The sequence below is a fragment of the Trypanosoma cruzi genome, genomic scaffold (genome assembly GCF_000209065.1).
Source record: "Trypanosoma cruzi strain CL Brener 1047053517131 genomic scaffold, whole genome shotgun sequence".
In the NCBI taxonomy this organism is placed as follows: Eukaryota; Euglenozoa; class Kinetoplastea; order Trypanosomatida; family Trypanosomatidae; genus Trypanosoma; species Trypanosoma cruzi.
In genome coordinates this window covers 357,452-378,524 of record NW_001849574.1, presented here as the reverse complement: position 1 = coordinate 378,524, position 21,073 = coordinate 357,452, and the positions used below count along the sequence as shown (strand labels likewise).

Below are 21,073 nucleotides of genomic sequence, written 5' to 3'. Positions count from 1 at the left end.
AACAATATACACACAAGAAAGACGACACCAATAAAATATATATATATATATAACCCTCATCCACGTGCTCGTACGCTTCACAGATTTCTTTTTTCTTCAACAGACCACAGCGTGTCTCAGTGCTTGTGATCCCCACAAGGATGCCACCAACACCGCAATGACGGAGCCAACAGGGCCAAGAACGCCATATAAAACACGAATCGCTCCCATCAATAACTGCAGCGGCATTTCAACGAGTAGCCAAAGTCCCATAAAAATCACAAGTCCCATCACAAAAACAATTTTCATACCAACAAGAAATGAGAGAAATAACAGGCACATAAGCGTGGTGGCTAGGAAAAAGGCCAGAAGCTTCTCCAGCTGAAAGACCTTTTCCTTCAAGTATGCAATTTCCTTTTCCTTCATCACCAGAAGCTCCTTCACACGATTCAACTCCACTTGAAGCTCCTTCTCAACGGCGGTTTCCAAGCGCAAGGCGTACTTCCTGTCGACTCCCACCCTTGTGTCCGGCACCACATTGGATTCCCGAAAGATGGGTTGGGTAGCCCTATCAGCAGTTGCCCGCAACGATCCAATGTTACTTTTACTACCCTCACCACCGCCTCCTCCTCCACTATTGCCGCCGGGCAACATGTCGGTTCGTCTCTTCTCTACCGGGGGCAAAGCTCCAGTCGCACCATAGGGCAGCTCACACACCTCCAATGCACGCTTGGCTCCAGGAAGAGAGTTCCAAGTTGTAACCCCATCGGACTTATCCACCGCAGGAAGTGCAACAAACTCCGTGCCGCTGACGAGTTCCACAACTGTTAACACGGCGGTGTCCCACCCCTTCTGTACCGCCTCCACAAGCAACGGGCGCACCACACACTCTATCGTTGAAGCATGAAAGGTCTGCAGTTTTCTTGCGAGAGCTTTTACCATTCGGGGTGTAACATAAATACGTCGATCCTTCGCACGCTGGTCCAGTAACACCCGACGAAGTTGCAGATGAATAAATCGCCTCTTCTCTTCCTCCGTGTATGGCACAAAGGGAAAAAAGTAATCAACACGATTAACAAAAGGATCATGCATGGTTTTCCGACACACGTCTCTACAGACTTCGGTCCATTCTTTTCGCATGGCCGCTTGCTCATCCGCGGTGCCCCGCAAGTATTCCTTCGTGCGGTGCAGAATGGTATCAGCGGCAATGTTACAAGTGAGAACAAATGTCACTTTTTCTGTGGATATCGAACGTGAAGCTTCCTTCAGCGAGCGGAGTGTTCCCTTCTTTTGAAAGGCAGAAAGCCATAGATTCTGAATGGCATCTGCGGTGCCCTTTTCAAATTCATCAAGCACAACAACGGCATCATCATTCCTACGAAGCGCCGAAAGTAAAACGCCCTCCCCAACGTGCGCGGCTGGTGGGTCAACAAGTGAATATATGGTGTCACGCGTGCAAAATGATGGGAGGTGTATGTAAACCAGCTTGCCACTCGTCTCCAACTCACCAACCTCAACGCCGTGAATCACACACGCAAGACGACGTGCCAGCTCGGACTTGCCAAACCCGGATGGACCAAAGAGAACGATCACCGTCGGTTTTTCGGCGTTGAAAACGTCAGAACTTAAGAAGTGTGTCTTCAAAGCTGCCCATACGTGCTGCTGACCAATGTAATGCGACGACACCGCCTCCCAACGTTCCTCTAAGCTCGCCTTGGACGATGCATGCGGCACCATCGTGTTCGATGGGAGCCACCAGCGATCCTCTACCGCAAGAAAATCAGCCACATCGGCCTCCCGTTGGCGCCGCACAAGGATGGTTTCCAGACGTCGCACAGCTTGCCACTCACCAATTTTACAAGCGGCACCTTTCACACCCCGTTTCCCACGCCAGATGGAGCTCACTGCCTCATCCATCGCCTGTTGGAGATTGCGAAAGGAATGGATGGCAGATTCGGCGTAGCACGGTTCCGGATGAATGCACGCAAGGGCCCCAACAATAAAGGCATGTGCGAGAACCACAACTGGCCTTTTGGAGTGATCCCACGAGATAAGACTTTCAACAGCCGCAATTCCCACTCGATCCCCGCGCCTCGGAGTTGGTACTTTTCCCCGTTGTGCCAATATGTCTGTGAAGACACGGAGCGCCTTGTTCACAAGTTCTCGCTCCGTGTCTTCTTCCTTTGATCGTCTCCCCCACCTCGGAATGTCTTGTTGTGACTGCAGATCCTCCTGAAGACGAGTAAGACGCTCAGCAAATTTCTGCTCGCTGACACTTCCATCCACCCAACAGCAGGCATGCACCATGACAACAACAATTGGGTTCAAGAGCTGCTGGCCACTGATGCTCGTACAAAGGCGTGAGGGCACCTCAGAGGGCACCACGCTATCAAGCAGGGAGATAAGAGCCTGCCATTCATAAAATGACATGCGGAACGTTGATGATGCATGCTTGCTACCGTCAGCGTTTTCCTTTGACGCTTCATTGTCGGTGCCCATGGCACTTTCTAGGAGCTCAGGCCATTGGCCAAGCACAAACAGCTCCTCTTGCCTTGATAATCCACCGCCCATTTTGCAGTCCGCTGCAACAGTGCAAAAAAAAAAATAAAAACAAAAAAAAATAAAAAGAGTAAAGTGAAAAAAATGCTCAAAAACAAATACATACGGAGCGAATAATTTTATTTATATATACCCGTAAAAATATCAATACCGATTGCGTGATTGCCCAAATTTATACATTTATATGCGATTCATAAATTTGCATGTGTAACCACATTGTAGCAGAAATAAAATTAAAATTCTGTTCAATTTACATCAAAGCGCTCGGGCAGTACTTTTTCCTACTCGCAATTCCTGAATTCTTCGCTCCAAGTCCTCAGCCGCATATGTGGCAATCCCGTGATTCTGCACAAGCAAGTCGAATCTCGCAAGCTGTTTGTCGATGCCACTCATTAACATTGCGCTGCGCCCTTCCAAATCAACCCGTTTAACGCGAAGCTTCGAGATCTCATCCCACAACTCCGGCGGCACATCCTTCGGCCGGCGTAGATCTGCGCTCGTTGAAATACTAGCCGCGTCTGCTGGCAAGCATAAGGACGTGTTTACCTCCTGGCGGACGGCGGTCTCCGCAGAGGCGGTGGGAGCGCCAGCTCCCAGTGAAGCCACGGTATTCGTTGGGGTGTTCGGCACAGGGCTGTCGATGTTGTTGCGCCTGAAGAGGCTTACAAGAATGCTGCGGACCTTCTGGCGCTTCTTCTCGTCCATGGCAGCCACGAGAGCCTCTGTGCTGTTCTCGTCCGGCAAAGGCTTGAGGGCCAGTCTCCCTGAGCCATCCCGCTTCCCACGCTGTTTTTTTGCTGGCTGTGCCGGAGGCACCGGGTTCAACTTTTGACGGTACTCTACGATGCGAAGGGCCGTGAGAAGATTCGCACAATCGTATACATCAGCGAGCTCCTTGTTGCACGCCTCCATCTGCGACGAAAGCACAGACAGAACATACTGCACCTGTTGAATCTTCCGGCCGTTTGCGGTCACCCGTTCCGTCCACTTGGCCAAACTCCTGGTGCACCCCACGACAACAGGATCCTCCACGGCGAGTGCCTTCTCCTCCGTCTTTTTCAACCCTTTTTTCGGCCCCATTCCAAACGCACTGCAGCAAACAAAAAAAGAAAAAAAGTAACAGCAAACAAAAAGTGTTTATCAGAGGGGCAGAAGTAAAAAGAGATGCATGCACGCATTTGTGAACGCAAATAAAACCCAAGGGATTGGTTATGGTAGAAAAAAAAAAAAAAAAAAAAAATAGGGCAACTGTGGCAATAGCCCTCCGAAAGCACACATACACTTGCTCAGAAAATCCGTGTAATTAAAAAAATATAGATAATTTGACCAACAAACCAACAGAAAAATAAATAAAAATTCAAAACATTTAAAAAGAAAAAAAAAAAGAAAATGGCGTTGGTTCTGCCATGTAGTTGTAATGGCAACAAAATTTTCGCGTGTTATTCTTGCCGCGTTAAACACTCTTCTGTTGATTCTCACTTCCCCCAATCTCACTCTCTCTTTTTCTTCCTCCTGCAGACAGATTTAAAAAAAAAAAAAAACGCTCATAAACGGATCCCTGTTGAAAAACGTAAAATAAATATATAAATATATATATATATATAAGGCTAAGAAGCATGTATTTATTTATATCAAGTGTCAAACCTGCCGACATAAACACACACACACACAAACACAGTCTTCGCCACTGGATATGGCGTTTCTCTTCTCTCCCAATTTACGATATCACTATCCTTTTTTGGCTGTTGTTGCTATTCCCCACACATGATGCATCTCCCACCCGCTCTGGCAAACGGGCTACTCCCATAAGGGCTTGCTGGCGTCAGTGCGGAATGTCCCGCCAAGACTCTCAGGGATTTGATCCCTGGAAACGCACTGCAGCAGCAAATTCTCGTCGTGACCCAGGGAAAACACTTTCTTTCGGGTACGCTTATCGATAAAGGGCCTCACCGCATTGTAAAGAAGACGCACATACCACGGCGTACGATAGAGAAGGAGAGCACCCAACAGCTCGGGGTAGTAGTCCTGCAAGATCTTCATTGTGGTCTTCCGCGTCTCCGAAGAACGCGCATCGCGGGGATGCTTCCCCAGCTCCGAAAAGTCAATGATCCACGTAATGCCTTCATGGCACCTCTGCCCGACCTCCTCCAAGAGGTACACAAGTTGTTTGACGCGCTCATCCACCTCGCAAGCATTTGGGACGCCAACAGTCATGACGAGAATTGGACGCCCCTTGCGGCAGCGTCCGGCGGGAGTGATAGTAAACTGCTTCATCGCATTCGCGACATCGCCGTGAGTAATTTTGTACGGCTTAAACTCCTTCCGCCAGTCCAAGCAGGCGGATAGCATGGCCAAGGCCTTTTCTTTGTGAGCATTGCGGGCTCGGGCAAAACGCAGATAAGTGTTGTCGGTCAAAAACCCCGCATCTTCAGGGTCAAGGAAAGTTGGAGAAATCTTTTGCTTCAGGTACGCAACGCACTCAAGTTCCCTCTGCGTGGCAGTGGACATCGTGTCGGTCATTGTGTATTTATGTGAAATGAAAGCAGGTGAATAGATGGGTGGAGCCCAGTGAGGACAGACGAAAATAATACTTCCTCCGTGTTTTCTTAGTACAAACCAAAAAAAAAAAAAAATCGTGTTTGGTGAAGAAATAAAATAATAAAACCATAACATCATCACAAACCGGTACTATCCTGCGAGTCCCAGTCCTTTTTTTTCCCCCCACCTCCCGCTTACAATGCATACATTTCACTCCTTTTCTTCCGTCCACACACAATCCGTTCAGCAGCTGCGGTATACACAATGGGTCACGTGTGCAGCCAAAAATGCCTGCAAAAGAAACAACACAAGTGATAATACATACTCCTGCATCTTCTCTGTTTCCACCGTCAACGGGAGACGCAATAAGACAAGAAAAAAAAAAAAAAAAGCAGGCAAAGATACACCAATGATTTCATAAAAAATGAGAGCCCTTTCCCACCTCCTCTTTTTCGTGCGCGGCCAATGTACTTTACCGGGCCCACGTGTTCACTCCCACCTCACTGCCGGTGAGTTGTGACGGGGCCTCCTCCTTCGCTATCTCCAATGAGCATACGGATAGGATCCCGAAAAAGCACCGCTTGACCCTGATCATTGCGTTGGTTGCCATCATAGCAGCCACCTATGAGATAAAGATACCCCCCTGCATGGTGCATCGTTGCCCCACAACAACGCCGTGGGATGTCACCAACTGTAATTGCGACTTCTCGCGAGACGGCAAGTTTGGACTGCACTGACAGTTGAAAAAGTCTCAGTGTTGGATACGACGTGCATGTCTCTCCCAGGACAAAAACCCATTGCTCCCCACTAGAAGAAAAAACCACCTCCGCACACACATGATTCATCACAGGCAAAGGCGGCTCTACTGTCAATTCCCGCCACTCTGACTCTGAGCTCAAGAACACAAACAAAGAACTGCATGGCGCAGCCTCGCGAACACCACGACCCCCCAAAAGCAAAAGCAAAACGTCGCGCAGCGCCAGGCAAACGTGAAAAGCACGTGGCTCTGGCAGATAACAAAAAAACTTCACAACTGGAGGCGTAATAAAGGCCTCGGTCTCGTCTTCAGGCCAAAAAATAAGAAAGCAATCCGCGCAAACACGATTCATGCTGTCTAAGCCACCAATGAGCACCGCCGACCTTGAACTTACTGCGGTCAAAGTATGAAAGGTGCGGCCTGGAAGCACATTTGCGTCGTAAGTGCACCGCTGCCACCGGGATGAGCGGCCCTGTAGTACGCACCACCAAACATCAACTGTGACGTCGCGAAAAACAGATGTTTCGCTACGGCCTCCTACAAGCAACAGACACTCCAGCGGTGGAGTTGAGGCGTAAAAATTAGGCAATACCGGTGAAGATAACGATTCGCTCGGTGATCTAAGCACACATAAGGCCGCACCAAATAAGGGCGGTGGCCGCAGTTTGGCGTGTGGACCCTCCTCATAAGGGAGGATATCGAGGGAGATGCATTTGTGTTCCCCAGTCAGTTGGACACAAGAGAGTTGTTTTCCAACACTCACTCGGTGTATATCCGGTAAAAATAACTTCGATGCCTCAAAATACCGACGGGACGACAGGGTGTACGTACCACCGTAACAGTACACACAAGGGCCATTGCCGGCACCGCTCGCGTGATACTGCACACGAACTGAAGCATATTCAGAAGACTGTGGGGAGACAAGCGTCTTCCAATGCCATGAAGTGGTTCGTCGCAGCCCTCGCATGATCACGCCTGTCCAGTCATCAAACTGCTCTTTACTCGCAAACTTCAGCCAAAACTGTTCCCCACAGCTTGTTGATACAAGAAGCTCCTCCTCCCTGCCCTCCTCACCGGATGCATCGGCGGACACAATAACAAAGCGATTTCGCACCTCACCCTCTTTATTCATTCTGTAGGCCAAACGGTATTCATCCAGCTCCAAGTACCGCTGTCTCCATTGCCCCGTCCAAGCCCCTTTTTTCAGAACAAAGCCTTCACGCACATCATGGAGTTCTTCCGCCGCGTCCTGCATCAGAGCGGCAGCAATGCTACTTGTCCACCGTTGATGTTCCTCCTCCGTTTCAGCTCGGAGTGTCCAGCATTCTCCTTCTTTCAGCCACACACGAAAAGTATGCGACCCCGGCGGTTCCACCGTGCGCTGTAGGGAGATGACATAGCCGGCCTTCTTCTCCGCCTCATTCTCCCCCACACGGTACGCCAGACGCAGACCATCCTGAACAAAGAATCGTCGATCCCACGCAAACCTCCACTCCGCCTGTTTAAAAAGCCACGAGGCCCTACAGGCTTGCCGCTGTCTTTGCTGTTGCATGCCACCAGACATCATCTTCTTCCAGGCCTCTAAAGCATAAAAAAAAAAAAAAAAGACGTCAATCGGGTTCCGAGGGAGTGGGACTTTTATTAAACATATAAAAAATAAATAAATAAATAAATAATAAACGTAGACACCGTTATACAGCTCAAACAAACAGATATGCATAGATGATGCAAACAAATAAAAAATAAAACAAAATAAAGAAAGCATTTAATAAAAATCCATGGTTCAACTTTGGATAAGCTGCTGCAAGCGAAGCAGCACCTCATTAGCGCCACGTTTAAGTTCCAATGCTGTCGCCTCCACAGCGGCTACCTTGTCTCCGTTGCTTGTGATCCATTTTGCTAGTAACGTTGTGTCCTCTGCATTGTCCCAAGGTTTTTTGCTGTCAAAGGCATCACGAACCACCTCATGTCCATTGGTGGAGCCGCAGTACAGGCAACGTCCCAAAAGCGCGGAATGTGTCGTTCCAAACCCGGTACATGATCCACGAAGCGCCGGAACGCCCTCCACTAGACAAAGAGCTTTGTACGGCTTTGGTGACACAAGGCGCAGTGGCGAGGTGCTTACATACCAGGCCTCATTCCTATTCATCTCGCGGATAATCTGCGCATAGCCGTCGTGACATTTATCGAACAGCGATGCCTCAACTGGAAGTTGTTTGTCAAATGCGAGGTTCCACACCACACAAGGAGACCCCGCGGCATCTTCTTCAGCAAACGACGCCACACGCTCTGTGGTAGGTCCCTGATCATGCATGACCATCACGGTGCAAAAATCCAGTTTTCCTGCACTCTTCTCTCGGAGTAACGCGTGCCACTGTGGCACTAATTCCACTTCGTTCCTTGCATTTTCGGCGATGCAGGTGCGCAAAAATGTGACTGGACGGGTGGGGCATGTAATCATCTTCTCCCATTCATCGAATCGCCTCTTAAACTCCTGTACAACCTCATCTGCATTGATATCAAAGTGTGTGATGCAAGCATGCTGGCCGCGAAAAAGAAGCCATACGGAAGCCGGATCGGGAGTGAAAGGCCGCCGCTGCAGAGGGCCTGGAAAAAAGCCGTTATCAAAGCCGTTCCTGGTGAATTCCAGCAGACCGTCAAAGCTGCACCGTGCCATATCAAACGGCAGCTGTTCTTCCACGGGGCGAATGCCCAACTTGGAAAGCATAAGGCCGGGGCCGCACCAACCACCGAGGGACACCCAACGCCGCATCGCCGTTGTTGCTTCCCTCCTCCCCTGCCTGTCTTTTTTTTTATGTATTTATTTTGCGATAAATTTTTAAGTTTGCATCCGACTCAAAAGAAGATAAAAAAAAAAAAACAGGCATCAATCAAATAAAAAAAAAAAGGAATAAATAACAAGTTCACAAGGAGGAAATCAAAAACAGGCAGGGGATATTCAATGGTAGTAGCGGCGGCAAAAAAAAAAAAAAACCTCTCCCAAGAGCATTCTCTTTTGTTGTTGTTGTTGTTGTTCTTTGCTTTGCAGTAAATCAGCTCGAAAGAAATAAAATAAGTATTTTATCTAACGTCTTCACTAGGACCCGGCCTGCGTCCCGAAGCGTCATGCGCGACTTTGGGTCACTCCTCGTTAGCCCCTGCACAACTTGCAGTTCCGGATACTCCCGCAGCAGGGCAGGATACGGAAAAACACCATCACGCACACGTTGAAGTTCAAATAGTCGCTCCGACACGGTCTTGGGCTCAATGTACATTTCTGCCAGCAAAACACCAGCGGAAAATGCATCCGAGGCCGGCGTGCAGAGAGCTCCCTCTAACTGCTCCGGGCTGGAATAGAGAGGAGAGCCCACACCGAGGGTGTTAATCGCGCTGCGATCAAAGTAACGAGCCACCTCAACGCGCTGGTCGCTCAGGGGCTTTGCCAATCCAAGATCTCCAAGACGAACCTGCACAAGACGAGAACTAAGCCATCTTCGGACAAGACGTGCCACCTTCCGTTTCTCTGATTCATCCTGAGCGCTTTTGAATCGCTTCAAATAAAGTGCGAGTAAACCCACAGAAGCCTTCAATCGCAGTAACTCAAAGGCAGATAAAAATTGCGTGGGAATTGCGGGAGCGAGATCCGGCTGCACCAACTCCATTCTGCTGCATGCATTCTCATCGCTGTCAACATGAAAGTCCTGCACGCCACCGTTGGGGTTCGTTGTGTTTTCAGCAGCAGCATCTTTTCCTCCCTCCTCCTTCTGATCACCAGCACTAGCATCATCATCATCATCATTGTTATTATTATTATTGCTGTCGTCGTCTTCGTCGTCTTCGTCAACATCATCGCTTGTGTCATCCATGCCCATCGTCTGGCAATTGTAATCCAAAAAAACATTTGTGGGCTTTACATCTCGGTGCAGACAGTCACGACTATGGATATAGTGCAACGCTGAAAAGATCTGCAGCGCGATAATAATGTTCTCCACACGATCAATGCAGATTCGGGAGCCTAAACGATGTGCCAATGTTGTCTGACAGTACTCCAATTGGAGAAATACGACTTGGTCCATCGGAGGATTCCGTGATGCGTTAGAGGAAACGGAAGAAGAGGAGTTGCTTTCCTCCCCATCATCCCATTCCTCACGCCTCTGAGGGGATTCATCGAGACTGCTTTCAGGACTATCAACCCCAGCAAGATAAGTCCCAGTGCTATTTCCAGCTTTCGTATCTGGTGGTGCCATAAGAAGATTGCGATTCATGCCCTGTTGTTCTGAAGCCAGCAAGCAGTTTGTACTGTCTTTCAACTGCAACAGCACACCGTGTTGTTGGTTCACACAATCAATGCAACCTGGGCCATTGATAACAGCCTTTTCTTGAAGTCCCATTGGTTTGCAGAGACCAATAGTGGCCAACTGCTGTATTCTGCACGGTGTGAGCGCCTCTGACCAGCATGCATAGTAGCGCACAAGGTATCTGTGGTGTAGTAGTGCGTGCAGTCGCACTTCACGAAGCGCGTTACCTTTACTAAAGTAATCCCGCATCAGCATTACCTTGACGGCGTAAAATAAGCCTGTAAGGCGATTCCGTGTGAGGAGTGCGGCGCCGGATGCCCCACGACCCAAAAGCGCCACAATCTCAAAGTTCTCATCAAAAAAAGAAATTTCCGTGTCACCGGAAACAAGTGCCCCTTTTTCTTCACCATTACGAAGTGATGTGGCCCTTTTGTGAAGCACCATTGCGTTTTCTGCAGCACCACTTGACACGGAAGACTCCGTTTCACTTGAGTCATCGTCATCCCCAACGTAACTTCCATTCCCATATCCATTACCCACCAGAGTGCACGAGGGCAGAAAATCCACTCCTCTTTTTTCAGGAGTCTCTGAGTCACAAGGGACTGGCAAGAATTCAATCTTCGGTGTAACAGACTCGACAAATAGAACCCGTCTATTGCCATACAAAAAACCGGAGAGTTCCTGCACATTTCCACCGCATTCCTGCAAGTTCCAGTTAAAAACATAAATTCTTTCCATCTTACTCCAGGAAGTGACCACAGGAATACCTTGACAGGTTAGCCGCGATGTTTTGCCTTCATTGGATGCCATGGCATCTGCTTTTCGACAGACTATTTGTGCGGCAACCAAGGGGCAGTTTACGTCTGCCAGTTCCAGCCTCCCAATGGACTCCGATCCTTCCGAGATATGCAGAGAAGATGTAAATCCATTCCCTGTTATAGTCTGCACAATGTGAAACAAACGATGATCCACATGCGACCCCGAGTCGAAGAATAAACCATCATCCAAGGAGGTGTCTAGTAAGTCGATCGTCACGGTTGAATGCGTGGCGTACCATGACTGGGAAACCTCCTCCTGCCCCTCCCTGTTGGATGGGGTCTCAACACGAGAATGTGAAGGAGGTTGCGATGGCGGAAAAATCACATTCCGTGTTTGATCCGTGCGCTCGAGGATTATCCGCACCGACGAAAGCTCGTCTGGTGCGGTCTCTTCTTCAGTATTGATATGATCCTCTTGAGAACTGAGGCTTATCAGCAGCTTTCCTGAAGAGAAATCCAACTCCGTATGTGACGTCACCTGTTGCTGCAATTCTAGCACTTTGTGAGCCGAGCATGAAGACTCATTCCAGCACTTAATCACGTCATTCACCGGCCACCAAGTGACCTTCTTGTCACCGCGGTCGGGTGCGATAAGCAGATGCCAATTTATGAGAGGGACTCCGTGCCTTGTTCCATCATGAGGAAAAACTAAGAGAGAGCAGTCTGTGATAACGTTTTCCAGTTCCTTTTCCTGTTGGGCTTCCGTTCCCATCGTGCGGGTTGAAATGCTCCTACAGCTTCTACATGCAGAACGAGATGGGAGGTGGGCCCACATCCGTTTTTCTTTTTTACTCTGACGCCTCGGTCCACAGTGAAAAAGCGGGCCACCAGGAAGTTGCGTTTCCCAACGTACCTTGCCGTCCACCAGCGAGACACAACATATTCGCCCGTCCAACAGCAGAAGCAGCAGAAACATCACGGCAGACTGCACTGTACCCCCTTCCATCACCTCGCAGCTACACCCAAAGTCCTCTTCCCTGCAATATATCCACAAGGCAGAAAGGTGGAAAAAATAAAAAATAATAGAACGTAGGACAAGAAGAAAAACATATTGGTCAAGAGCATTCACAAAAATCATGCACACAGAGAAGCATAGAAGATCATAAAAACAGCAATGTATACATTTATATGTGAGGGCAGTACACCAAGAGAGAAATCTCATTGTGAATTATCTTACTTTTTCTCCATGTTACTTTCAAATCGGGCTCGTTTCTTTTGACTGAGTGCCTCCACCTCCTCATCGAATGTTCGCTCGGTCTCACGCTCCAATAGTTTTGTGTAGGGTCTACTTGACAAGGGCCCGGAAGCGCCGTGCTCCCTTTGCCTTGACAGTGCAAACAAGTCATATCGTCGCACACGCATGTTGGCGTGTGTGCGCTTGTCGGTCCAATCACATCCGGTCACAGACCACCTGTCTGCCGCCTGCACCTCGGGCAGTTGTGCCATAATCGTCTTGCCTTCCGAGTCCGTATGCCCATTGTACCAGGTGAGCAGCTGCGAGCGCATAGAGTTCGCCAAAGATGCCCTAAGGAATAACGCTGTCGCGATGTCTTGAAGCTCGTGTTCCACGGCCATAAATGCACGTTTTGAAATATTCCACTGTAAGTTCTTAAAATGGCAATCCCACAGCACTAGCGGCGTACCATCTGCTAGTGGGTACACGGGTTTGCGGTCTCCACGCTCGAGCAGCTGTGTGACCACTTCTGGGTCCTCCAACCCGCGCCCAACAAGAAAAAGAACCTCCATCGTGCAGCGAATCTGGTGGTAAAGAAAAGAGTTTGCATGAATCTCAAGATAAGACACCAACTCCGGGAACGCCTCGCTGGCAAAAATCCCAACGCTGCGCACATCACGTTCGTAATTGCTGACGTTCACAACATCTGTCTTACAAAAGTTACGGAAATTGTGTACCCCTTTGAGCCGCGCTGCGGCGTTACCCATCGCCTCCACATTGAGGCCTCGATGACAAAAGTAATATCGGTATGTTCGACCCACACATGAGAAGCGTGCATCAAAAGTATCATCCACATACGCCCACCCAACGATCCGAATGGTAACAGGCAACGCGCTGTTGAGCATGGCGCAGTAGTCAAGTGCTGGTTTCTGTGGGGAGTCCGTGGGCCATGAGGAGGCTCGGACCGTAAGTGAGAAGACGTTGCCCAGTGCACTAACGCCCTTGTCTGTTCGCCCGCAGCGTGCAAGATCAATCGGTCCGTCCTGCGGGATGAGTCGCACGTGCTTGAGCGCCGCAACCACGTACGCCTCCACTGTGTTGGATGTCTCCTCCTGTTTTGCCAATCCATCATACAAGTGGCCGTGGTATGCCAGGCGAATGGCTACCTTCCGCGACGGGTAGTTTGCGAATAAGAAGGGCCGTTCTTCTCGGTTCTTTTTTCGTGTCATCTTCTTGGATGGCCCTCCCACAAAATCCCCAACAGACAGGCCATTGGGAGCCACCGGCATGGTGGCGTAGAGCGTCTCCAACTCTGTGTGTGTATGTGTGTGTGTGTAAAGACAAAAACAGAGAATAGAAAAAATAAGAAAAACATACACACGGAGACCTATAGCCTCGCGCGGAAAGAGGCAAAACAAACAAAATGGCGAAAACCAGACGGCCCTCAGCTACGAACCCCCCAACGTCACTATTATCGATATCTCGCCCACCGTCTAACTCACACCCGATGCTGTCACGTGCGTCTAACCATACGTAAAGGTGGGGAGGCATGACGCATTTGTTATCCAACCCCATTGCCTGCCAAAAGGCCAGCGTCCAATACGTGCATTTGCTTTTTGCTGTCGAGACCGTCAGAGACAAACAAAAGGGGTGTGGCACCACACACAGAGTATGAAAACACCGGCATCATTGTGGCTTGTAGCAGTGCCACTAGCAAAGGACGACTTTTCGCCTCCGTCATCATAAAGCAAGACACGTTATTTTTCCCTCCCCGAGTTTCATCGGCATCCGTCCCTCCCACTTCACAAGATGCATGGCGCATCATCGGAAAGACGCTGTAGCGCCTGGAAAGAACTGTTGCGCCCCCGGCCGGGACAAGAACCGCTACTTTTGCATTCATCAGCCTGCCGCCGCAGCCGGTGATAATCCGCCGGAGCAGCGAAATACAAAACGGATTTTGAGTGCCGTTTTCCACGTCACTTTTATCGTCTTCCCTCCAAAGTTGTTTGAAAACAATAATAGGCAACAACTCTCTCCCCTCACCACGTCTCTCTGACAGCCATTGCGCAAAGTGGCCTCGTGCTGCACGCACCCAGCCGCCGCCCAATAGCACTGCCGCCTTCACCCTCCATGGCGTCCCCAGCAATGCGTCAAAGAGAGCGTAATTGTGACGCTGCAGCATTGCTGCAAGGCGTGCGTGGGGCACGGAACAAAGAAAAGGGGATGCCTGCAACTCAAAGAATGGCCACAGCATTACCAAGACTTCACCTCCTTGAAGGCAACACGCACGCAGCAGCAGCTTAAACAAACGATAAAAGTGTGCTTGTATTTTTGCCAAAAAAGTCCCCTCCTCTCTCTGTGTCGTTGACATGTTGTCCGGGTCAGATGGTTGCAGGAGGTACTCCACTTCCTCAAGCGACATGCCGTCAAATAACGCACCAACAGCTGCGACGGCCGTTGGAACATCATCGCACCGCACCACCCTATCCACATCATGGTTGGGTGCCGTCGACGTGAGTGGAAGCTGAAAGCTGTGCACAATGTGATCCATCACCCGATGAGGTGATAATTGAAACAATTTATCAAACTCACCCATAAGTTGCCCCGGTAAAACGCCCAACAACGTCTTCTCCGTGCTGGCGAGAACCGCTCGCGCCTCTTCGGCAGCCATTCGCCACTCTTTTGCAAGTTGCCCAACCACCCCATCTCGGGTGGCTGCAGTTTGCATGACGGTCACACGCAAGAGCATTTCTTCCAGTTTTTTTTTCGACTCCAACGCCGTCGCAGTGTGGCAGCGGCAAAATTCATTCTCCGCCAACTCTAAAAGAAATCGCAACGAGGATGCATGCAATTCAAGTCGCTCCTTCGCGAGTCTCATCCCCTCCGCGGTGCCTATAAGACGCAGCGGCGTGTCGGCAAAAATGCCATTGAGCAACCAACAGGACGTCATCTCGCACAGCAATGGCTGAATCGTGCAGTAAAGGTAACCAGGCAGCGTCTCGTCCGTTACAACGCGGAACGATTTCAGTGCCCTCTCCAAAGCTAACATGCCCTGCGGGAGCTGTTGTTCGTCTCCCCCTCGCGGCAGCTCCAACGGCAGCCCAAGTGCGTCTGCAAGACACAACCGTTTTCTCTCCACCCGCAGCTCTTCCGCCAAACGATCCCCGCCCACCGTGCCAGGAACTCCGGCAAACAAATTCGACATGAATTTTCCAACTGGCACCGCCCCTGTTTTTGGCTCAGTCCCAGAATTGAGTGAGTGCATGGCAAAGTAATACTCCAGAAACCCCTTTTCCGCCTCTGCCCGGCACTCCTCCCACTTCAGGCAGCAGTCCTGCAGCAATTCCAACGCGGTGGAGAGTCTGCTGAATTGGCCGAAGTCACCGACGCACAAGTGCCGCGACTCCAGCTGCCCCTCACTCTTTGCCTGCACTTCATGCGCCGCTTTGCGTAGCGTCGATAACAAGTCGCGGACGAAGCCCAGCCACATCACGTCATGCGACCTGCAATACACCGCTGTTTCCTCATCAATCTCCTGCATAGTTTCACTCGGGGCAAACGCGGTGGCCAATGACTCCGCCATCGCCGCTGTGACGTCCAGCCAAGAAAAACAAAATAAATAAATGAAATAAACGACTACCACCTCCTCCCCTTTCGAAGACAAAAAAAAAAAAATCACGCAAAAAAAAAAGTGCTGGATATTTCTCGACAAAAGAATTGCCCAAAAGAGGTCCGTGCACAGACATAGACAAATATTATAAATATATATATATATATATATACAAATCAATACCTACGCAGCCACGTATTAGTCTCTGGCACAGCTTGCACGTAATGAGAGGATTTACAAAAGAATTAAAATTAAATTGAACGTTCCTTTCCCATTTTCCTTGCACACACACACACGCACACACACAAAAAAAAAAAAAACAAGAAAACAAGCTGCCGCAATATCCAATGTTGTTGGTTTTTTTGTTTTTCCGCCTGCTTCCTCAGTTCCTTGTGTCTAACACCAAAAAAAGGGGAGCTGAAAGATACCGTGCAACTAAAATAAATAATGATGTGGCTGAAAAACACAAACAAACGAAAGCAGGAGAGGAAATCAAGAAAAAAGAAAAAAAAAAAAGAAATTATCTTGAGTAACACCGATATTCCCCTAAACTCTCGTTTTTTTTTTTTTTTTTTCACTGCTAGGCGATATTATTTCCCAACATATTCATATATATTGATGTAGATATATATGAATAGGCGCGAAAAAATGCGTCTCTGCTTGTTACTTGCATTCAAATAACAGACACAAACACAAAGATACAGAGAAAAAAAAAAAAAAGAAAAAGAAAGGAACTCTCGGCTCACGGCACACAGAGATACGCGTAACAAATCTCACACTATCTTTGTCTCCGTGTCTTTTACATGACTAACAAAAAATCCGCTAATGCAGTTTCTTTCAAACCATTGTCATATACCCGGATGGAATGGAGTTACGAATGATTTCTTTTTTCCAAAAAAAAAAATATATATATACGGGACATAACACGCCACGGTGTTACGGTGCAGATAGGGCGTGTGCCACGTATGCCGCAAATCCCTTGTCATCTGCCCGTACTGTCAGGTTGGCAGCGTTGGGACCCACAACGTCAACGTGGCACAAGACTGGCTTCCCCGTGCCAATTAACTTGGCAGCCGTAATGAGTTCATTGCGGATCGCCTCCACCACACGCAGTGACGCTCGCTCCATCAGCAGGTTTTGTAAAGACTGCGGGGTCAAAGGAGTGGCAGAACTCATCTGCAGTTTGCACTCCTCTCGGAGGCCTACCCAGGTTTGTCCGAACTCCGCTGTTGTCATCTGCGCTGGTGGCCGTAGAATGTCCCTCGCAGATAACGCCCTTGACACCGAGGCACATTGCGGGTCGCCTGGAACGGCACTACGATAAGTGATCTCCACCAGCACGCGACCTTCTTTCGGAAATCCAACAGGTAAAACTTGCATTTCCACTTCAACCGGTTGATTCGCCTGCAGTTTATTTAACGTCACCGCGGTTCCATCAACCGTAGCGGACGTTGCGGAACATGAGACAACGCGAAGCGTACAGTTTGGGGGAGCCCTCATAGAAATAACAACGTTCTCCACCCCCACTTTCCCCACAATTCGCACCACAACTCCTGTTGTTGCCAATTCTCTGACGTACTCCATATGAATGCTAAGTAGGGAACCCGCGTCATTTTCTTCAGAACCCTTCCCAGCATGTACCAACGACTCTGTCGCCCCATTGTGACCTCGCACATTCAATTTCTTTTTATTGCCTACACTAAAGATATCATTTAAAAACTTTTTATTTTTGCTTGACTTTGACACTTCACGTGGCATCGGCAAATTCACTGCTGCTGAGGGTGTCGATAACGATGACGGTGCATGCGGGTCCACATGGTGCAGGACCGCTCCTTCAGAAAAACAATCCATCGATCCGGTTGCTTCCGATGCCTCAGGACCACCGGTGGGGTTTCCCTCCGTCGGCGTAATATCTTCCTCAAGATTTTTTAGTCCCCACCGCTTCACGGCTGGGCGAATGACAAGTTTGTGCGGCTCCTCCGTTTTAAAGTTCTCCGGATCAAGTTCGTTCTCATTAACGACATCCGTGCGTACCAATTCGTACGCATCGGTACGGAGTGTCTCCTCCTCCTTCACTCCGAGAAGTATTTTCCGCTTTTCGTATGGCCTGGCACCTGCTAACAGGGCCTCCTGTACAATGCCATCGAGAAACCCCATGGATTCATCCAAATCAACTTCCTCGCAGCAGCCGTCCAGCGGAAGCACCTTCTTCATGAGCACTGGCATCTTCACAAGTTCAGTAAACTCGTAGCAGCGCTGCTGTATCCAAACGCTACGGCTATCCTTAAAGCGTGTAATAAGATCCTCAACATTGTCAGGCATGGCACCGGCGTGGGCAACGATTTTTATCATAGCCATAATAATCCATCCTCTGGTGTCGGCGCACTCTGCCCGCTCTAACATATCGCACAGACGGTCCAACAACATGGTGCGGCTTATTCTTTTCGCCAAAAATCCATACTCGCCTATCACCCATGCGGCAACGCGACAAAAGGCCTCGGGTAAATTTTTCTGTGACCCCTCAAGAAGATCAAAATATGCTTCAACACAAAACGTACGGAAAGCCGCATCCTTTTCCCCATCCTTCCCCTCTCCTTCCACGATAAGTTTCAAAATTCCCTGAATGGTCATCTGAGGAACGTGCTCTGCAGCGCAAAGAAGTAGTTTATTCATCGTCTCAATGTACCACACCGCACCAGGGCTAAATCTTTCCACAACATCACATATTCGACGCGTAAATTCCTCTCTAAAATACTTGTCCGTTGTCTGCGAGAGAGATTTCACGAGTCGGGTTACAATGACCTCCACATTGTCCTCGTTGCACATGGCAAGAAGAAGCATCATAGTTTTTCGACGAATAGTGTCATCAGCCTCTTCCAGACAAGCCATGACGACATGCTGGTGTTCATGTGCATATTTTGGGTCAAGCCGAACGATCTGTGAAAGAGCTTGGATGCCGGCATAGCGTAGATTGGCCTTCCTCGCAGAAAGAAATTTCGAAATTGCCTCAGCTGCAAGTTCCACAAGAGTTGGAATGGTGGGAATCAGTGTTATTACACGGATAGCCTCACACATGACGGCATAACCAATAACAAGCCCATTATCTGCCCGTGTGATTACTTCTCTCAGTGCCTCTTCACACTTCCGGGCAAGTGATGGTTCGTCGCCAATAAGTATTGGGAGCATCTGTAGTAGTTTTATCTGAAGCCATGGAGCAGGAATGCCATGATACTCGTACTCACGAGATAGTCGGTGCTCGCCAATCTGTTTAAGAATTGACAGGAAGATTGAAATAAGTTCGCGTTGAGACGTCGGGTCCGTGCAAATGACATCCGCAAAAAGTGGAAGTGCCGCCCCCATCACAGATGGGTCAGCATCACATAACATTTGGCGGAATATTTTTGTGTCTCCGATAAGACCCTCGGACTTTCTGTAGAAAGCGTGCATGGTTGACACTGCCTTCTTTCGCACTAGCGCGTTGGGGTGGCGCAGCAGCCCCACAACCTCCGTGTTGATGGCATTCATCAATTCCAAGCGCACTAGTTTAGAGGCCGCTGTCAGCGCTGCGGCGATGTCAAGGAAGCTACTGGATTTCATGTCGCGCTGCAGATTTGAAACGATAAGGTACATGAGATCGTGTTCAGGCCCCACCGTCAGCCACGTGCCAAGGTAACCGGTCCGCTTAGAGAGAAGGTCAGGACTCGAGGAGAGGTTCACGCAGTGAATATGGGCAAACTCCGCAGAGACACCCAACATTTCCGCATAAAAGATACGCACAACGTACTCTTTGAGCAGACGCTTCTCAATATTGTTTGATGCAAGGGTTTTCTTGAGTTCGGCCAGATCACGTGTGACGATGGCGTCTTCCTCCTGCTTCGACTTGGACTCCCCCACGCTGCGAATGTACTCAAAGAACCCCCGCGAGTGGCCCTGTTGCGTCTGTGCCCGATACAGCTTCGACATGATACGTGTGTCGGTGAATGTTTATATACCTATGTGTATATATGTGTATATACAGACTTTCTAGTAGAACGCAAAATAAACAAAAGCTGCCCCTCTCCCTCCTTTAGGACAACAATGAAAAGGGCTGCGTGCCGCAAATAGCTCAAGATGTCACACACACACACAAAGAGAGAAAGAGAGAACAAGAAAACAACTAAAAGGGATAAGGAGGCACCCTCCAGCCACAACACACGGAAGCCAGATAATTTTTTTAAAGGGGCGGCATGATGGTGGCAATAAGAAAGCAGCAAAATAAAATAAAATAAAATGTAAAAAAAAGAAAAAACACACGCAAACAAGCGCAAATATAAATTGATATATATATATATATATAGAAGAGCCAACTCCACTGATTCACATATGAACTGCCCCTTATCCACTCACAAACTCACAAAGAGCCAAAGATCATTTAGGGGGTCGATAAGGGTAAACCGATTAGACGCACGCACACCACACCACTGAAATGACTGCCGCTTTTCTTCCTCTTCATCGCTCCCGTCAGTAACTCAAAATCTTGACGTGGCACAACTTTTTTCTTCCAAAGGCGTCTCTCGAATTTCTTCGCGGCACACGTTGTCAAAGAACTCGTCAGGGCGATCTTCTTGCCACCCCGCAGAGATGAAACTGTCTCTGAAAACATCCAGTGCAGCTGTTTGATGCAACACTGATGCCCCGTGACTACTCAACCTGTTACCATCATCAGGAAAACAATCCCTACTTCTATCACCGTCAGTCCTGTTCACTTTCGCCCTCAATTTCCTTGACCACAACTGCTCCGCGGAATCGTTAAATGCGTCAAAGAAAGATAAACTCTGATAAAGATCTGTTTCTGTCTTAGGGATGCATTTGGGTTCGGCGCGGACAGCACTACACGCGTATCCTGGCACCGCATTCAGTACGGAAGCTGTTTCTCTCCGCCGGTACCCACTCCATTGCGGTGAGTAAGCGGATGCGGTGGGAGCTGTAACTGTCCTCCTGCAAAGACACACGAGGCATCTCATCCCCCAGTTCCTCCAATGAAAACCCAATGAGGCATACTGAGTTGACATCACCGTGCAGCACGCCGGTCGCCCACTGCAAGATGGCGTCCACTGTCTTCCATCCATGCATCCTCCCGCAACTTGTTTTCCTCTTCCCCCCCGTTTCTCGCTCCGCACGACTACATGACGTGGTGTTAAGATGCAGAAGTGCAGGGACGCAACCCCCCATTCCTCACGACGGATCGGAGCAGAGAATAGATCTTCAAATCGTCTGGAGTCCATCCCGCATCGCTCATTTTACGTCACCCACCCACCGGTGAGCCCAACACATAAAACCCGCAAAGAAAAACTACAAATA

The 21,073-nt window shown here is 49.1% G+C and overlaps 9 protein-coding genes across 9 annotated transcripts, besides 22 other annotated features; all 9 read right to left on the bottom strand.

The window, feature by feature from the left end:
• Positions 1-9,304: part of a sequence feature (heterozygous, non-Esmeraldo-like haplotype) that runs on past the window's edge.
• Positions 30-53: a sequence feature (AT_rich).
• Tc00.1047053507023.90 (hypothetical protein, conserved) lies at positions 97-2,550 on the bottom strand (the record flags this gene model as incomplete). Its single annotated transcript, XM_814574.1, has 1 exon — positions 97-2,550. One exon carries the CDS (start codon positions 2,548-2,550, stop codon positions 97-99), a length of 2,454 nt encoding a protein of 817 aa, XP_819667.1.
• Positions 2,574-2,623: a sequence feature (T-rich).
• Positions 2,794-3,618, bottom strand: Tc00.1047053507023.80 (hypothetical protein, conserved; the record flags this gene model as incomplete). Its single annotated transcript, XM_814573.1, has 1 exon — positions 2,794-3,618. The coding sequence occupies one exon, from the start codon at positions 3,616-3,618 to the stop codon at positions 2,794-2,796; it is 825 nt and encodes a 274-aa protein (XP_819666.1).
• Positions 3,757-3,778: a microsatellite.
• Positions 3,880-3,923: a sequence feature (AT_rich).
• Positions 4,114-4,142: a microsatellite.
• On the bottom strand, positions 4,336-5,214 carry Tc00.1047053507023.70 (hypothetical protein, conserved; the record flags this gene model as incomplete). Its single annotated transcript, XM_814572.1, has 1 exon — positions 4,336-5,214. The coding sequence occupies one exon, from the start codon at positions 5,212-5,214 to the stop codon at positions 4,336-4,338; it is 879 nt and encodes a 292-aa protein (XP_819665.1).
• Positions 5,577-7,400, bottom strand: Tc00.1047053507023.60 (hypothetical protein, conserved; the record flags this gene model as incomplete). The annotated part of the gene is made up of 1 exon (XM_814571.1): positions 5,577-7,400. The coding sequence occupies one exon, from the start codon at positions 7,398-7,400 to the stop codon at positions 5,577-5,579; it is 1,824 nt and encodes a 607-aa protein (XP_819664.1).
• Positions 7,476-7,509: a microsatellite.
• Positions 7,617-8,606, bottom strand: Tc00.1047053507023.50 (hypothetical protein, conserved; the record flags this gene model as incomplete). Its single annotated transcript, XM_814570.1, has 1 exon — positions 7,617-8,606. The coding sequence occupies one exon, from the start codon at positions 8,604-8,606 to the stop codon at positions 7,617-7,619; it is 990 nt and encodes a 329-aa protein (XP_819663.1).
• Positions 8,692-8,755: a sequence feature (T-rich).
• Positions 8,850-8,869: a microsatellite.
• Tc00.1047053507023.40 (protein kinase, putative) lies at positions 8,887-12,027 on the bottom strand (the record flags this gene model as incomplete). The annotated part of the gene is made up of 1 exon (XM_814569.1): positions 8,887-12,027. One exon carries the CDS (start codon positions 12,025-12,027, stop codon positions 8,887-8,889), a length of 3,141 nt encoding a protein of 1,046 aa, XP_819662.1.
• Positions 9,305-9,562: a sequence feature (areas merged during assembly that could not be assigned to a particular haplotype. This can correspond to areas where the two haplotypes were merged or to regions with more than two copies in the genome that were merged during assembly.).
• Positions 9,563-10,636: a sequence feature (heterozygous, non-Esmeraldo-like haplotype).
• Positions 9,566-9,684: a microsatellite.
• Positions 10,637-10,724: a sequence feature (areas merged during assembly that could not be assigned to a particular haplotype. This can correspond to areas where the two haplotypes were merged or to regions with more than two copies in the genome that were merged during assembly.).
• Positions 10,725-21,073: a sequence feature (heterozygous, non-Esmeraldo-like haplotype).
• On the bottom strand, positions 12,123-13,412 carry Tc00.1047053507023.30 (pseudouridine synthase A-like protein, putative; the record flags this gene model as incomplete). The annotated part of the gene is made up of 1 exon (XM_814568.1): positions 12,123-13,412. The coding sequence occupies one exon, from the start codon at positions 13,410-13,412 to the stop codon at positions 12,123-12,125; it is 1,290 nt and encodes a 429-aa protein (XP_819661.1).
• Positions 13,437-13,459: a microsatellite.
• Positions 13,685-15,706, bottom strand: Tc00.1047053507023.20 (uncharacterized protein; the record flags this gene model as incomplete). The annotated part of the gene is made up of 1 exon (XM_814567.1): positions 13,685-15,706. The coding sequence occupies one exon, from the start codon at positions 15,704-15,706 to the stop codon at positions 13,685-13,687; it is 2,022 nt and encodes a 673-aa protein (XP_819660.1).
• Positions 15,880-15,905: a microsatellite.
• Positions 16,017-16,040: a microsatellite.
• Positions 16,193-16,253: a sequence feature (T-rich).
• Positions 16,409-16,467: a sequence feature (T-rich).
• Positions 16,627-16,647: a sequence feature (AT_rich).
• On the bottom strand, positions 16,670-19,696 carry Tc00.1047053507023.10 (epsilon-adaptin, putative; the record flags this gene model as incomplete). Its single annotated transcript, XM_814566.1, has 1 exon — positions 16,670-19,696. One exon carries the CDS (start codon positions 19,694-19,696, stop codon positions 16,670-16,672), a length of 3,027 nt encoding a protein of 1,008 aa, XP_819659.1.
• Positions 19,985-20,004: a microsatellite.
• Positions 20,039-20,069: a sequence feature (AT_rich).